The sequence below is a fragment of the Dasypus novemcinctus genome, chromosome 4 (genome assembly GCF_030445035.2).
Source record: "Dasypus novemcinctus isolate mDasNov1 chromosome 4, mDasNov1.1.hap2, whole genome shotgun sequence".
In the NCBI taxonomy this organism is placed as follows: Eukaryota; Metazoa; Chordata; class Mammalia; order Cingulata; family Dasypodidae; genus Dasypus; species Dasypus novemcinctus.
Window position 1 is genome coordinate 160,050,965 of NC_080676.1, and position 17,387 is coordinate 160,068,351.

Here is a 17,387-nt window from a genome sequence, read left to right on the forward strand (position 1 = left end):
CTGTATCTCTTTATGATACCTTGACTTTTCAGACACTTCCACAGCCTCGGAACTGGAAGCTCTTAACCTAATAAATTCCCACTGTAAAGCCAACCCATTCCTGGTGTATTGTCTTGGCAGCCCTTAGCAAATCAAACCAGTCTATCTGCCCACCCACCACCTCTAATCACCACCAAGAACAGCAAACAAATTGAATCCAGAAAATATAATGGGTAAATTGTCTAAATCTATAACATGTAAATGATTCAATAACATAAAATATAAGGAAAGCAGGAAAGAAGAGGTATGAAGCAGTTCTCCCTCCACAGCTGTAAAATTTATTTTCATTAACCCAGTTTAGTGTGTGGTTTTGTGAAGTTTTGGCTGCTTTGGATTTAGGTTTCAATTCACATTCCTGTTGTTAACAAGCTCCTGAAGAAGAGCTGGTGCTAGGCCATGCAAGTCACCTGGAGAGAGTCCTGGGAAAATCAGGGTGGAGAGGCTACCTGTCAGATATTACTGAAAAGTGATGAAATACAAATTTCTTTTCATTTCATTTTGAGCAAATATATTAACTTTGTTACCTTATTATCAGATTTTATCACAAACAAAAGTTTTAAAATGCTCAGAAACATTCCATATATTACGAAACAGCACCAGTCAATAAGCTTTTAGATCTCATAAATAATTTTTCTACAACATCTAACTATACTTTGCCATATTAATCTGTTACCTGTCTGCAGCTGTTTAAAATTGAACTGCTATTACCTCAAAATACTCATATAAAGCAATACTCCCACCTAGTGGATAGGAGAAAACACCCGTCTTAAGGAATGAAAGTACAATGAATATTAAGAGTTTATTCTATTTTTATCACATGGAAATATCCCCCCTCCCCCCAAAAAAGTAACATAAAGAACAGTGCGAGGGGCTCTCCTTAAAGGAGTGGAGAAGTAACACAGGGATTACAAAATCACCTCTGGGCTCAAGTGTAAATGTTACTCTGAACTTCATTTGTTGTCATCAATTTCTTCAGTATCTCGGTGCTCTGGGGAATATTCTGGAAAGAGAGAGTGAGGGAAAGGTGTTAAGAATACAGTATGACCAAGAATTCTGTTCAAAGCAACGTGCACATCCCAATCCCACCCTCAGGACAAAGGAGAAAGGAGAATGGCACCCACAAGGTGCTACAGGGACGGGCAAGATGCCGAAGTCAGTGGAAATGGATGAGCAGAGGCAAGGAGATGGGCACGCGGCGGGCGGCGGAGACGCAGCCAGGGCACCTCGAGGCCGCGGCAAACCAGTGCCAGGAGCCACAGACTCGGGGAGAAAGCCGGGCCTGGCAACGCCCTAATTTGGACCTCCAGCCTCAGAAGCCACAGACAATCGATTCCCGTTGTGGAGCCAGCCCAGGGCGTGGCACGTGGCACAGCGGCTGTAAGTTCAGGCAGGCGCCCGCGCTCACCACGTCCGTGCGTACCTTCTGCCCGCTCGGGCTCATCCCGCCTCCTCTCCAGCTGAACTGCGCTACCTTGAGGGCCCGCCCGCCCAGGGCTGCCCAGTGCCATGCCTCCCCAGCACGGCAGCCGCCCAGCCCACCTTGGGGTGGTGGGCCCCGATCGGTGTGGTGTCCACGGAGGACATACTCAAGACAATTCCATTTTTTTCAACAGATACCACTTTTAGGTGGAAAGAAACTGCACTCTAACTCAGGACGGCTGTATTTGGCCACTAAGGACACAACACTTCTCAAAACAGCCATTTCATCCTCCCGCAGGTCCCTATGTTCAAAGCAAGGAGAGAAAAGGCTGAACAAGGTTTTTTAAATATTCCCTTCAAAGGATACCCTTAAAAGCTGCAAGGCGGCTTATATTCTAGCTGACAACTGGTTTACAACTCTCAGATAAGTCCAAGTATCTATGAAGTGCTCGTGTGCCACGCAAAATTAAAGCTGCGGCACAGCAGGGAACCTGAGGTCCCAAGGCCCTGCCCTCAGGGAACTTATCTCTAGACAAGCAAGATGAGCAAATCGGTTACTACTCAAGCAAAACTACTTTAAGCAAGCAAAACTACAAGCGACTATATACCGTGAAAGAAACGCTAAATACGAAAGAACTCGATTTGTCCAAAAAACGGTCCGTGACTCTAGCTAATTTGAAAAACATGGTTGAAGTGTATTAAATAATACAATTTTGCAAGTTTTATTCTTTATTAAGTCAACAAATGGTTACGAAGGGCTTTCTCCTACATCCCAGGCACGACAAACTGGGGATGCCAAAATGAGAAGGCCCTGTCCAGTCCCAACAGGAACTGGCCCTCTAGCGAGGAGACTCATTCTTGACACTTGTGAAGTGACTACCTCCACCGTGACTTAGCAGAGCTAACGGTCAGTCCACAATAAAGCAGGGCTGTGGGGTGACGCTGCTAGCATCGCTTTCCTATAAGGAAGTTCTTAAACTCAGGACCCACAGACTTCCAGCAAATCTCCTGGGGAAAGGAGGAGGGTCCCTAAACCAGCTGAAACAACAGGCACTGTCGTTTCCCTCCTCTCTGTGCTTCTGGAGGCAAGGAGCCCACAGAGAGAGAATGGTGGGCAGGTGACAGGTTCACTGTACAATCCAGTCCCATCTGAAATCAGGAGAGTAAGTGTGCCAGTAAAATGGGATCCATCCTAGGCTCAAAAGCGTCTTCTCAGAAATTACAGCCTTGCCAATTAATTACACAAACTTCTAGAACAGCAGAACCATCTTTCCACAGATGTTTGCGATTTAACTGCAATGTATTAGCCTCTCACTCATGAACCAAACATGCAGCAAGTTAAAGCACATCTCTGTAAGAGAGGATTATATTCTCTAAGAAAGGATTATATTCAAATTCAAATCCCCAACTCCAAACTTTACCTTGAGAAGGCAGGATCTCTAAGTGTTGCTTATGTTTTAAATTGATGCCCCACATTTGTGTTTATTAATAAGTTTAGTATAATCATTCAGCTATTAATTCAAATGAGCTGAAACCTTACCTTAACCAAACCTTTCAAGCTTCTGGAAGAAAGTATAGGCTTAAAAGCTTCAATTGTAACTGGGTCTAATTTCATTACATCCGTATAACACAAGTACAGAACTGCAGGAATTTTCCACACTTGACAGTAACTCAGAACTATGAATACATAAGGGGGGGAGGAGTTTTTTATTTTATGATTTTTTAATTTAACATCTTTAAATAATAAAGGCTGATTTAAAAAATAGTCAAGTCTTTCAATCAAGGCATTTAGTACCATTTGAACCAATTTAGAGTGCACATTTTCTTTCAAAGCCAACGTAAATAATGGCTTGCTTTTGTAAACATTATATTTATTTTGCACTTCCTGAGCATAAAGCTGAAACATGTTTTGAATAGTCAAAACATTAAAATTTTTCTGACTATAATAAAGAAAGCAAAATTTTAAAAACCTCTTCTTTAATACAATTTATTAACACATAATGGTTATATACTAAAATAAATATTAACTACTAAAAAGTAAATAGCAATCTATTCCTGACATGATGCTAGGCTACAATTAATGATAGTAATTTAAAAAAAAAAGGAAATATGAAAGCAACTACCAAGATTCAATATCTGAAATTTTGCACTTTGACATTAAACTTACTTGACCAACTTTTCATACACAAATAATTTACATCACTGGCTGCACTGTGGGTTTTCAGAGAATGAAGAGAAACAAAGCAACCCTGAAACCTATCAGTTAGGAAGTCTGAGCTCCTCTCCTAACTGCTGGTGTATCTGGGAAACTTTAAAACTCAAGCCAAATACAAGGCACTGGTAATTATAGATACTAAGGGTCAACAGCAAGACATGGATATCAACCTTCATTAACCAGCCCCCTAACTTCGAAGATCTCTAGCTGTCAAAGAAACAAGCTGTACTGGCACCTGCCGCAGGAAGGTCGTGCACAATGTTCGGTTGCTCCAGCAGGGAACAGCACACAGTGTCTTTGAACTTCTCTGTTATTAGGGCCTTCAGGAAGGGCGAAGGGAGGCTGCAAGTAGATTCTGGAGTCTTATAGTCGGTGACGTGTCGACAGGTGAGAATGGTTATCTGCATGTTCTTCCTTCTACAAGAGCCAAAAACCTAACACAAAATTGAGTTCAAATTAAAAAATCAAACTTGTGATTCTGCTGGAGAATGGAAACATGCCTCTTACTATGTACCTAACACCATCCACAGCACCCTCGCCTGGCAGGGGTGGGGCAGGCATGCCCGGGAGAAAGAGCACACGCTCGGCCAGGCCTGACTTTGTAGCCGTCAGGTCTTCTCCAGGTCACTTCCCTCATCTGTGATCAGGTCGGAGCTACCCCCTGGAGCGGCGCTGGCAGGACTGTTAGCCAACCCAACAGCCACCGGACACAGGCACCTGCCGTGTGGCACACCCCACCATGGCGCTCCCTCTGTTACACCTGGAACTCGACTGGTCAGTGGTCCTATGACTGTGGCCAGGCTTCAAGCCTTCCAGACCTCAACACTGGCTTCTGTGAGCCGAGGCGCTTGGGCCAAATGGACACCAGGGTCCCTTCCAGCTTTTACAGTCTACGGTGAGGGAAACAAAGGAACTATTTTTAAAGGAAAAGGAGCTGAGGTCAAGTCACTGCACCTTATTTGAAAATATTTTATGAAGAGAGAAAATGGCTATTTTCAGAGAATTAAACTAAGGATTTTATATTATGTGCCATAAATGGTTTGTGAGACTAATTTCAGTGTATCACAGCTTTGTAAATAAACGGAGAAACACTATATACATTTGTTCCTAGGTACATCCCATTTAAGAGATACAATATGACTCACAGGGTCTAATTTATCACCCTCCCTAGAATATAGAAGGAATCCACAAAATTTGACACCTGCTAGACCACATGTAATTTATCAGGATTACATGGCTTACTCAAACCAACCAGCAGGGGGACCCAGAGAGGCCCCCTCAGAAAAACATTTTTGATGAAAAAAGTTTGTTTTGGAAATTCCTAAGTTTATATATATATATTTTTTAAATCTGGGAGAGATGTGTTCATAATACAAAAATTACGAACATCTATTGGCATGAGTCAGCCTTCATAAATAAAAATTAAACCAGCAGTTCTTAGCATTTTGAGATTTGATTACAGCTATAGATAGTTCTTCTCCCTAGAAAAATACATGTGAATGTAACATATCCAGTTAGTCAGAGGGGAGCTCACAATTTCCATGTAATGATCCACATTTAAAGCCTGCAGTAAGTGTCACTAAGTATGCCAATTTGGTTTAAAACAGGTTGTCAGGGATCCATAGTGTCCCCCAAAAAAGACAAGCTCCGTCCTAAGCCCCTGCACTGTGAATGTGCCCTCCTCTCGAAACAGGCTCTTCGAAGAGGTGAAGATGAGTCCCTCGATCATGAACCAAGGTGGCCTAATCCAGTAAGACCGGTGTGCTTACAAATCCAGAGGGGGAGGGACAGCCCCGGGATGGAGGCAGAGAGCAAGTCTCCAAGGACCCACGGCCCGCGGCCACCCGCTACCAGAACCCGAGGCTGCAGAGGCCCCAGGGCCGGCCAGCTCCTTCATCTCGGACTTCCGGTCTCCCCGGCAGGAAAACGATGAGGTTCTGTTGTCTGAAGTGCCCTTAGCACACGAAGCTACAGATGCACACCAGATTTCTTACGTCTAATGAATTTCATTGCAATAACTATATAAAAATATAGCTAAGTTTAAAGCTGAGGTGTTGCTAAAACGCATGCATAAAGGCCTCAAACCTTAATATCTACTTCACTGAAAAATTATCACGCATCTGCTCAAATCATTACTAAAATTCCCGCTTGAGTTAAACTCTTCACTGGAAAATCTGTTTTAATGAAATGTGCACAATTTCCAACCGCGTGAGCCAATCTATTTGTGCCTAATGCTCAGCAAGCTGGATGTGAATAAAGCAGCACATGGGGCGCCCCGGGTCGGGCTGGGTGGCCTCCAGTGTGGGCTCCAGGTCACCCCCCGCTTCCCCGAGTGCATCCCGCTTCCTCTCCATCAACAGTCACTGCACATTTTCACCCGTGGCCGTGACATGTTTCCGTGTCATGTGTGCAGCTTTTTTCTTCTTTTAAACAAAATAATGAACTGGGTGGGCAGAATCCAACTACACTTACTATGTCTCTGGCCTACAATATGGAGCACAACTAGATGCTAAATGGTTAAATTGGTCATGTTAACTCTTTACATGCTGTAACAAACTCGACTGTATTTTTGAGGAAAAATGGCAAATACATCTCCCCGTGCTGGGGTCTGAGTGCACGACATTAAAAGAAAAGACACTGATCGGTGGTAGTCTCGCCACTCACGGATTTTCGTTTTTCTTTTACCTTTTCCAGCCACTGGTACTGCTGATCTTCAGCAACATAGCAACTGCACTGACAAAGGAAAATCTGAAAAAGCAAATCCAAGGTTTTGTCAAGCCAAACAAATGTTAAGCACATCCCAAACTGCCAGTATATGCACACAGAGTGACTCCTAATAAGCATTTGTATAACACTTATTTTCTTAATTTGATACTGCCTTAAACATTAGGAATTGAGTCATCCTGACATTTACTATTGGAACAAAGTGCCTACTGGGAGAGCAACCACAGGAGGTGCCATAGGAGATACTGAGGCATTCCAGCAATAAATACCACCTTCTATAAGGATACCCTATACAAAGGGCTAGCTTCATTTGGGGGACCACACACTGTGAAGAGTATACTCACAATAAATACTCTATAAAACTTAAGCATTATATGCTATCATATCCAGCTGATATCCTAACCCATTGCTGATGCTTGTAAGTACGGTATTACTTTAGAAATCAAAGTCCAAACCACACACTCCAATAAGAAGTGAAAATTTATACAATGCCACAATGCCAGAAAGGGATGGGACAGACTTCTGATTATTAATACTCATGCAAAGATTCCAGCCATACAACCCAACTGTGTCTTCTTTTAAAATATTGCCAGAAATAATACTTAATAACCCAAAAGAAGCACAGGAGAGGGGAGAGGTGAGGGGCCTGGGGGTAAAGGAAGAGAAGAAAAATAAGACTGGATATATAATTAACTACATAAGTAGGCTCTGGATTATCAAGAGAGAGCCAACCAATAAATGGAACAACTAGACACAGTAAGAGAAATTTCTCATACTTGACATTTGCTATCTTTTCTAAAGTGAAATCGGGAAACAAACATGGCTCAAACAATTGGGCTTCCGTCTACCATATAGGAGGTCCAGGGCTTGATGCCCAGGGCCTCCTGGTAAGGCAAGCTGGCCCACGCGGCAAGCTGGCCCATGTGGGAATGCAGCCCCATGCAGGAAAGCCGCCCTCCGTGGGAATGCCGCCTCGTGCGGGAAAAGGCCACCTCGTTCAGGAGTGCTGGCCAACGCGGAGAGCTGGCGCAACAGGATGACGCAACAAGAGAGACAGAGGAGAGAAAATAAGAAGACGTAGCAGAACAAGGGAGCTAAGGTGGCACAAGAGAGTAACTGCCTCTCTCCCACTCTGGAAGGTCTCAGGATCGGTTTCCAGAGTCACCTAATGAGAACACAAGCAGACAGAGAAGAACACACAGAGAATGGACACAGAGAGCAGACACCGGGGGAATGGTGGGGGGCGGGGGAGGGTAAATAAAAAACATATAAATCTTTTAAAAATAAATAAAGTGAGACCTTTCCACAAAGGATCAGATGTGCGAATATGCTTAGTTTCCTTATTAAGAAGTAAAAACATATAAATACCAGGTATGTATCAAAATCCTGATGTAAACTAAAAGTTATGCAACACTTAACTCCATATTTTGGAAACAAACTATAAATATTATAAAGGCAGATTTTACAGTTTCCAAGGCCAAGGCTGGGCGCTTGCCTTGTAGAGCAAACATCATGACCCCGCCATGGTACTCCCTACTCGTCCACTGTGTGAACTCCTGTCCTGGCCTCGAATGGGCAGCACATGCTGGGTGTCTGTCTGTGGACTTGTCTCCCTAGTCACCCAGGGAACTTCGCGTTCCCTGAAGGAACCCAAGATTAGGATTCCAAATGCAACCCAACAAAAGCGCTGCACCAACTGCAGCATGTCTTTTAGAACTTAAGAAAATCGGGCAGGGCCCAGCCCCAATCAGGACAGTGGTGAGACGCTCCTGGGCTCCATCCCCCACCGCAGCTTTGAACAACCAGCAAAAAAAGGAAGGAACATCTTTCTCAAAGCACCAGAAAACAGAGGCTGCACTAACAGAGCGAGCCCCGACTCAAGCAAAGGGCTTTAGGCCCACGAGGCACCCCGCTGGCCTGGCTGGCCCAATCTCCCAGTGCAGATCCCCGGCCCGCTTCCAGAGGGAGCAGAGGAGCCCTCTAAATATCCGGAGAGCGTGTACATCTGCCCCATCTGTCCGGTGGTGGCCTGAGACTTGCTGTCCCGGGACTTGCCCTCCACGTAGAAGGCAGCTCACCGAGCTCTCCCACAAAATGCTGCGGGAAAGCAGTCAAGTCATGGCAAGGGGACGTTGGCTCTCATTCGGAGTGCAGTGCCCAGGACTGTGAGGAAACTGCTTCTTAGGGAAGAGGGGACATTCCTATCAAGGTAAACCAGGGAATTCTCAGGGCCACATACACATGCCCAAACAAGACAGCCCCTCGCTTTTGCCTCAAGCCATTCTCTAAACTCACTGACCAGATAAGCCCTGAAGGAGAGCTCCCTGCACAGGTCAATTTGCAAAGAATGGGAAGGGTGTTTAGCTGTTTTGTTTTCTTTCGTTTTGGTTTTTGCTGTTTTGGTTTTTGCTGTTGTAAGCTCGATACAAGCTTAGGGAGCAAAGGTCGCAGAGTAAATTCCAGCAATAACACGTTAAGATATCAAAACTGTCTGGTTTCAACAAAAGGTTACAAAACATACAAGAAACAAGAAGCTCAGGCAAAGGAGAAGATCAAAAACCTTTAGAAACCATCGGTGAGGAGAACCAGAGCTGGGACATACTAGAGGGTTCAAGAGAGAATGGGAAAAAATCAGTGAATTTGAAGATAAGACCACTGAAATCATTCAGTCCAAGGAGCAAAAAGAGGAAATGATGAAGAAAAGTGAGAACCTGAGGACCCTATGGACACTGACAAGTAGACCAATCCCAGAAGAAAAAGAGAAAGGAGCAGAAGCACTGTTCAAAGAAATAATGGCTGGAAACTTCCCAAAATTAACTAGACATGAATATCCACAAGCAAGATGTTCAATGAATTCCAAACACTATAAACCCAACCAGACCCATCCCACAGCATATTGTAATCAGACTGTCAAATGCCAAAAAAAGGGCACTCTGCACACGAGGAGTGCCGTACTGCACAAGGGGTGCCCCCCGCGCAGGAGTGCCCCCCAGCACAAAGACAGCTGCCCCGCCCAAGAGTGCAGCCTGCCCAGGAGTAGCACCGCCCACATGGAGAGCTGACGCAGCAAGATGACACAACAAAAAGAGACACAGATTCTTTCATCAATCATAACAAATATACCACAATAATGCAAATGGTCAATAATAGAGAGTTATATGGGAAGATTGTATTTTTTACATGACTTGTCTGTAAACCTACAATTTATCAAATTAAAAAAAAAACAATATGTTTAAAAAAAAAAAAAAGAGAGAGACACAGAGAAGAGACAATATGAGACACAATGAACTAGGGAGCTGAGGTGAAGCAAGAGAATGATCGCCTCTCTCCCACTCCAGAAGGTCCCAGGATGGGTTCCCAGAGCCACCTAATGAGAATACAACAGACACAGAAGAACGCACAGCCAATGGACATAGAGAGCAGGAAACGGGGTTGGTGAGGAGAATGTATTAAAAAAAAAAAAAGAGCATTCTGAAAGCTGCAAGAGAGAAAACAAGTCATATACAAGGGAACCTCAATAAGATTAAGTGCCGATTCCTCACTGGAAAAGGTGGAGGCAAGAAGGCAGTGGGATGACATATTTAAAGCAAAAAACTAACAAGCAAGAACTCTACATCCAACAAACTGTCATTCAGAAATGAGGGAAAGGGAGCAGATGTGGCTCAGCAGTTGAGCGCCTGCTCCCCATGTATGAGGTCCTGGGTTCAATCCCCAGTACCTCCTAAAATAATAAATAAATATATAAATAAGGGAGCAGTTAAGACATTCCCAGATAAACAAATATTCTCAGGAAGTTCAGCAGCACCAGACTAGCCCTACAAGAGAAGTCAGAGAGAGCTGCATGCTGAAAGGAAAGTACAATAAACAGATCAAAGACACATAAAGAAAAATAAGATGTCCAGTCAGGGTGACAAACATGGGCAAATATAAATCCAGTACTATTGTACTTTTGTTTGTAACTCCACTTTCTCCTTCCTAAACGATCTAAAAGGCAAATGCATAAAATGTAATGAGAAATCAGTGGTCTTGGGCTCAGTGTCAAACACGTCATTTGTGATGAGAACTACACAAAAGGTGGCAGGGATGAAAGGGTATGAGAGCATAGTTGTGTATGCCACTGACATTAAGTTGGTATCAAAGCAAATCAGACTGTTACAGATTTAAGATGCTAAATTTAAGCTTCATGTAGCTACAAAGAAAATAATGGCGAATATGCAAGCCCAGAGAGACAGAAATTAGGGTACAGGTTGCCAGGAATGGGGGTACAGGGAATGGGATTTAAGGCACAATGGGGTTAGGATTTCTATTTGGGGAGATGGGAAAATTTAGTAATGGAAGGTGGTGAGGTACCACAAGATAGAGTAGGTGATTAATCCCAGTGAATGGTATGCTTGGGAGTGGCTGAGACGGGAAAGAATATGTTGTATATATATTCCCACAATGGAAACAAAGAAAGAGCAACTAAAGAAACAATGACGGGAAGTGGCTGTGGCTCAAGCAATTGAGCATCCATTTACCATATGAAGGACCTGGGTTCAATCCCCCGGACCTCCTAGTTAAAAAAAAAAGAAAGAAAGAAAAGACAAAAGGAGTCCGAGACCTGTGTGGTGAGGCACAAGGCCACAGCAAGGCCCCTGCATGGTGATGCGACACACCAAAAAGACAATGATGCAACCAGACAGGAAAACTAAACAAAACAAACAATGACAATTGAAGGTAATACATGATCCTGGATGGGATCTAACAAAAGAAAGAAGGTTGAAAAGGACATTATTGTGGGAAGCAGACTTGGCCCAGTGGTTAGGGCGTCCGCCTACCACATGGGAGGTCCGCGGTTCAAACCCCGGGCCTCCTTAACCCGTGTGGAGCTGGCCCATGTGCAGGGAGTGCCCTGCCATGCAGGGGAGTCCCCCGAGGAGGGAAGCCCCACGCGCAAGGAGTGCGCCCCGTAAGGAGAGCCGCCCCGCGCGAAAGAAAGTGCAGCCTGCCCAGGAATGGCGCTGCACACACAGAGAGCTGACACAACAAGATGATGCAACAAAAAGAAACACAGATTCCCGGTGCTGCTGATAAGGATAGAAGTGGTCACAGAAGAACACACAGGGGATGGACAGAGAGAACAGACAACTGGGGGTGGGGGAGAGAAATTTTTTTAAAAAATCATTTATTAAAAAAAAAAAAAGATACACAGATTCCCGGTGCCGCTGATAAGGATAGAAGCAGTCACAGAAGAACACACAGGGGATGGACACAGAGAGCAGACAACTGGGGGAGGGGGGGATTTTAAAAAAGACATTATTGGTACATAGGGAAAAACTGGAATAGAGACTGTAAGTTTTATATCCATTTTAAATTTCTTGAACTTGACAACTATGAGGTGGGTATGCAAGTATCTTTGTTCTTAGGAAATGTGGCAGTATTAAGGGTTCAAGGAGCAAGGTGTATTCAGAAAATTGATTAATAGACTCATAGACAGATTATAGACTGATGAAGAGGTAGCTAGATTGATATAACTGTCACAAAATGTTAAAATTGGTGGATCTGGGTATGTGCGGGGGAGCTCTCTGTATGGGGTATTATTTTTCTAATGTTCTTATAAATTTGAAATTAAAAGTTGTGTTTTTTTTTTTTAATTTAAAATTCATGGCAAATTAGGTTAGGATGAGTCTTGATGTTAACAGAACTATGTTTAGAATTGGACAAATGCTTACTGAGTTTGCAGTACCAGGCACGGAGTGAATATTGGGTAGAATGCAACAAAGTAGAACTCCCTGTTCTAATCGCCTTTTGGCATATTTCACGATACCAGCTGAAATAATTTTTTGAACACAGACAAGCTTTCAATATCTAATGCTTAGTTTTTAACCAAGATGTTTCAGAACGCTGTAAGAACTCCACCACACTACAAAACCCACTTTAGGGGTTATAAACGAACCCATTATTCAAATACTGTAAAAACGCTTAATTAACAACTTTGTAGACATACAAGTTAGAGTTCACATACCAAGGGATTCGATTTTAGATGGTAAAACACACAAAAAGCATCTGTAGGGGACAGGCTGGGGGCGTCCGTTGTCCTACACCATTCATTCCAGAGTCTGGCACAGCCGACTTCTTCCCAGACTCCTGAATTCATAACAAATGTTGACAAAAATGCTGGGAAAGACAAGTCACAGAGGTTAGCGTTTTGTTCTGCAAGTAGCATTTTCTGTTCCATAAAAAGTCCAAGTTACTCTAGAATTTTTGAGCAGAAAGAGCCACTTAATGCTGTGCCATGCAGGGGTGTCCCCCGCGTAGGGGAGCCCCATGCACAAGGTGTGCACCCAGTAAGGAGAGCTGCCCCATGCGAAGAAAGCGCAGCCCGCCCAGGAGTGGGGCCACACACACGGAGAGCTGACGCAGCAAGACGACACAACCAAAAGAGAGACAGATTCCAAGTGCCACTGACAAGAATACAAGTGGACACAGAAGAACACACAGTGAACGGACAGAGAGCAGACAATGGGGGCGGGGGGAAGGGGTGAGAAAAAAAATAAAAAATGAAAGAGAAGAAAGGAAAGAAAAGAAAGAAAGAGAGAAAGAGAAAGGGAGGGAGGGAGGGAGGAAGGAAGGGTAGGCTGACACAGGAGCCTCAACAAGACGTTCCTAACTAGTCCGTGTTCCTGAGGGTGGGAGCCCACTGTCCTGAGGACCTCCTGAAGGTGTTTTTGTTAGTTACAAGGTACAGTCCCAGTGCACCAGGATCAGGATGAGCCTTAATCCACACTCCTGGAGTCCCTTAGCAGCAGCAATTCTGATGCGGTCATGCAGAAGGAAGTCAGGAGAGCAGACCAGGAGCGAGGGCTCCCCACGGGACAGGAGGCCGAGCCGCAGGCCCAGGAGCTCCGGGGCTGCAGCAAGCCAGTGCTGGAATGCTGAGGACTTGGGGAGAAAGTGTGGCCTTGCTGATGGCTTGATTTTGGACCTCTAGCCTCCCAAAGGGTGAAGCCCGTAACCCCATGTTCCTAAGCCAAACCATTGTGTGGCAGCTGTCACAGCAGCCGGGCAGACTAGGACAGAGTCTCCCTCGCAAGGCCATTCTGCAATTAAGGAAACTGAGGCCCTCCAGAAGCTAAAGGCCATGCCCTGGGCACCAACATCCTCAAGAGTCAGGAACCGAGGCGGGTTTACGGACAGAGGTTTTACCATACTTCATGGTGTGACTCTTTCCTGAAGATTGTAGGCCAGCGAAACTTTCTATAAATGAGTCAGCAGTTATTTACCAAGTCCTTACTATGTTCTAAGAGCGGTGGGGCTACCTTTTAGGGCAAGGGATCTTCACCGGGGTTCCTGAAAGCTCTCCTCAGAGCCTGTGAGTCCCCTGAAATAAATTATAGCAGGATTGCATGTATGCTTATACATGCACACTATTCTAGAAGGGTCCCTACCTTTAACCCGTGGAGTGGATTAATATGCATAAAGCCTTCAGAATTTAAGTACTCAAAAATGTTAGCAATTGTTACTGTTATTTTTAGAGTTCTGTTGGTTCTCAAGAGTCTATTAATCAAAAACTTGTAAGAACCACTGCTACAAAGGGCTTCTCCGTTCCTCCAAGGCTGGCCCAAAACAGGGAACGGGGAAACCTCACAATGGAAAGTTCCTGAAGCCAGAAACATTTCCTATGAAACTTATTTTTTAAGTTTATGAAAAAGACGAGGCCACATGAGCAATAAACATAGGGAAAAGATTTTATTCAGAAGAAAAAGTTACACTACTACAACTTTCTTTTTTAAATAATGAACAGTTGAAATAATTTACAACAGAGGGAAATAAGTAACTTTAATTTTGTTCTTTCAACAAAATGTCTAATCTTCTGCATTTTCACTTACCTACTGCATTATTTCCTATAGCAATGATAAACTTGGAACAAGGATATTTTTCTAGCAGGGAAACTTCCAGAGATGTTTTTGTTTGTCTTCGAAGGAGCTGCACCTCCCTAACACAAGAAACAGAAGATAAAACTAAGGCAACTTAAGATAAATATATTCAGTACTATGTTATGATGAACAGCACACATGTAAAATGCAAACTTTAATAAAGAACATGCTTATAATTCTATGGACAACCATGGAGTGAGGCAATTCTAACCAATAAAGAAAACCAAAAGCCCACAAGCCACGGATCAATCGTAACACACAGACAAGTGGGACAACTGGACACGGTGTGCAAAGGGAAACACAGAAATCACCTTGGAAGGTTTCTTGCCAGTAATTGAACCTAAATAAGGCCTAGTTCTAGAGCAAATATCCATACACAAGAAATGCAGGTAGGTACATGTGTTAAATGAACACCAGGAAGAAACAATCAGACAAACCACAAAGTAGCCAGTTCATAGGAAAACCAGTCTCTCAAAAGGGGCATAAACGGAAGGGGGCTGATGCAAATGAAAAAAAGTCTCAAGAGACAAAACCTCTAAATGCAATGTGTGCTCCTTGTTAGGAATCTGATCCACACAAACCCTCTGTAAAATGCTGCTGGAGGCAGCTGGGTACACTGGACTGGACTGGGTATTAAATATGACTTAACTGCTAATTTTGTTAGGAGTGGTAATGGCATAAGAAAATACCCACATCGTTTGAGGAGCTTACTGAACAACGTGGGGGTGAAGGGCCCCGGTGTCTGAGAGTTACCTAAAAGCAAGGGAAAATGAAATGAATGCGGCAAAATCTTGATAACTGAATTTACAATGACTGTGTATGGGGTCGAGGTCATTTCACTATTCTCTCCAAATTGTGTGTTTGGTAATAATAAAAAAAAGAAAAGAGGCAGCAGACTTGGCCAAGTGGTTAGGGCGTCTGTCTACCACATGGGAGGTCCAGGGTTCAAACCTCGGGCCTCCTTGACCCGTGTGGAGCTGGCCCATGCGCAGTGCTGATGCGCGCAAGGAGTGCCCTGCCACACAGGGGTGTCCCCCGTGTAGGGGAGCCCCACGCGCAAAGAGTGTGCCCCGTAAGGAGAGCCGCCCAGCACGAAAGAAAAGTGCAGCCTGCCCAGGAATGGTGCTGCCCACACGGAGAGCTGACACAAGATGACGCTACAAAAAGAAACACGGATTCCCGTCCTGCTGACAACAGAAGCGGACAAAGAAGATTGCAGCAAACAGACACAGAGAACAGACAACTGGGGGGCGGGTGGAGGGACAGGGGAGAGAAATAAATAAATCTTTAAATAAAAAAAAAAAAAGATTTGGTATCCATCTGCTAGTGGCACACAATGTGGGGCAGGGGATAAAAGTTCTATTCTACCAGAATAGGGATAATGTTCATGAACCAAACATGTGGCAAACATGGGCAAAGATTACAGCACCGTAGCCTTAGGAAATTCTACAGGTCCTAGAATGATCACTTTAAAGTCCAAAAGAAACCAAGTCCAAATAAATGCTAACGAAAGCCTTGGTGGCAACTGCTTTAATATAAAAGAGCTAAATCCAGCTCCCCCAAAAGCTTTCACTTTCACGATTCAAGGAAATCACTAGCAGAGAGCACGAATACAGCTGGTCTGGCCGGCGTCATCTTAAGAACGCAGGCTCGCAGCGGGCGTGGAGTCGCTGCACACGTGCGGCAACGACCCGAGTTTGAACCCGGGTCCCTGCCCGCCGAGAACGTGCGTCCTTCCCTCGCTGCACCGCTAGGTCTGGGCGGAAACTGAACGCTTTCCGAGGCGGGGAAACCCGGCGCCCGCGGTCTCTGCGGCCCAGCGCGCGGCCCCGCGGGTTCCCGAGCCCAGGACCTCACCTCTTACGTGCCAGGTGCCGCCGCACCTCCCTGTCCTCGGGCGTCTCCCTCCTCCTGTCCTCTTCCTCCTCCTCGTCCTCCGTCCCGGCTCGGCACGGCGCCCTCACCACCTCTCCGAAGAACGTGGCCGCCATGGCCGGCCGCGGGCCCGCCCAGTCAACTGCGGCGCCGCGAGGCTGCGCACGCGCACCGGCCTGGCGCTCGGCCCTGCGCCCCGTGCCCGCGCGCCGCCAGCCGTGAGCGGCGCCCGCGCGCCGCCCCCCGCGCCGCCCGCCCTGAGCAGCGCCCGCCGCCCCGCTCGCGGCTCCCAGGCGTGGGAACCCCTTCCTCCCGCTGGCACGCCGGCAGTGGAGACGAAAAAGCCCGAGGACAGGGTAACAGCAGGAAGCAAGTGCAGGGGCGGGCACGGGGCGGACCCCGCTCTCACCGGTCACGGACTTGGCGTGGAGGGGCCTCGGCGCCCCTCGCCCAGGCTGAACAGCTCCGGGGAAAGGCCTGCCCTCGAGTCTTCCTTCCTCCAGCCCGTTTTCGTTTTCATCGCGGTTAGGAAAGACACGGGTGCATTAAGGGCCGCCCCCAGGTAGGTGCTGGCCCAGTCGCCGCGAGGATTGGCGCGGCCGGACACCCGGACAGGACGCCGGCCCGGGAGCGGGTCCCCCCCCGTCACGCGCTGCCCGCGGCCCAGCGCCGCGAGGACGGGTGAAAGGGCAGGGAAAAAATACAGGGTTTCGTGGTGTTAGGAAAGGATATCTTTACTCTCGCGGTAGGAATTCACCGTTCAAAAGCTGATGGTTGTCAAGACATCTAATCTAAAAGACTTTTTAGATTAGAGAATGTAAAAATAATTGCTTCTATTTTAAAACTTGGCCATTTCTGATATAAAATTAGTTTTCGTTTTAAATAGCCTTCCATTAATAAGAAAAAAGTAGTTCCGATTTGTAAACTGGTTTTCTCTTTAAAATGTACTGGACGTCCTTTGCGGAGCACTATTCCAAGCAGGAGAAAAAAGGAAATGTAGCATAGTTCAACTAAAAAAATATCCAGTATTGAAATGAGAAATAAAAATCCATTTTCCTACATTTAGTTGTGCTGGAAACAGACGGAATCGTTTGCATTTTGGAAACGTCAATAAATAGCCACCAGTTAACGACTTTGGGACCTGTGAGCTTTTTAAAAAAAATCATAAACGCTCAAAGTTGCCAGAAACTCTTGCATTA

General features: G+C 45.4%; 1 protein-coding gene across 1 annotated transcript; it reads right to left on the reverse strand.

The window, feature by feature from the left end:
• Window positions 1-824: 824 nt before the first annotated feature.
• PSMG1 (proteasome assembly chaperone 1) lies at window positions 825-16,700 on the reverse strand. Its single transcript, XM_004446604.5, has 8 exons — window positions 16,598-16,700; window positions 16,171-16,377; window positions 14,266-14,372; window positions 12,402-12,553; window positions 6,359-6,421; window positions 3,909-4,107; window positions 2,999-3,135; window positions 825-1,039 (listed from the first exon to the last, which is right to left on the reverse strand). Exons 2-8 carry the CDS (start codon window positions 16,302-16,304, stop codon window positions 965-967), a joined length of 867 nt encoding a protein of 288 aa, XP_004446661.1. The 5' UTR covers window positions 16,305-16,377; window positions 16,598-16,700; the 3' UTR covers window positions 825-964.
• Window positions 16,701-17,387: the final 687 nt, after the last annotated feature.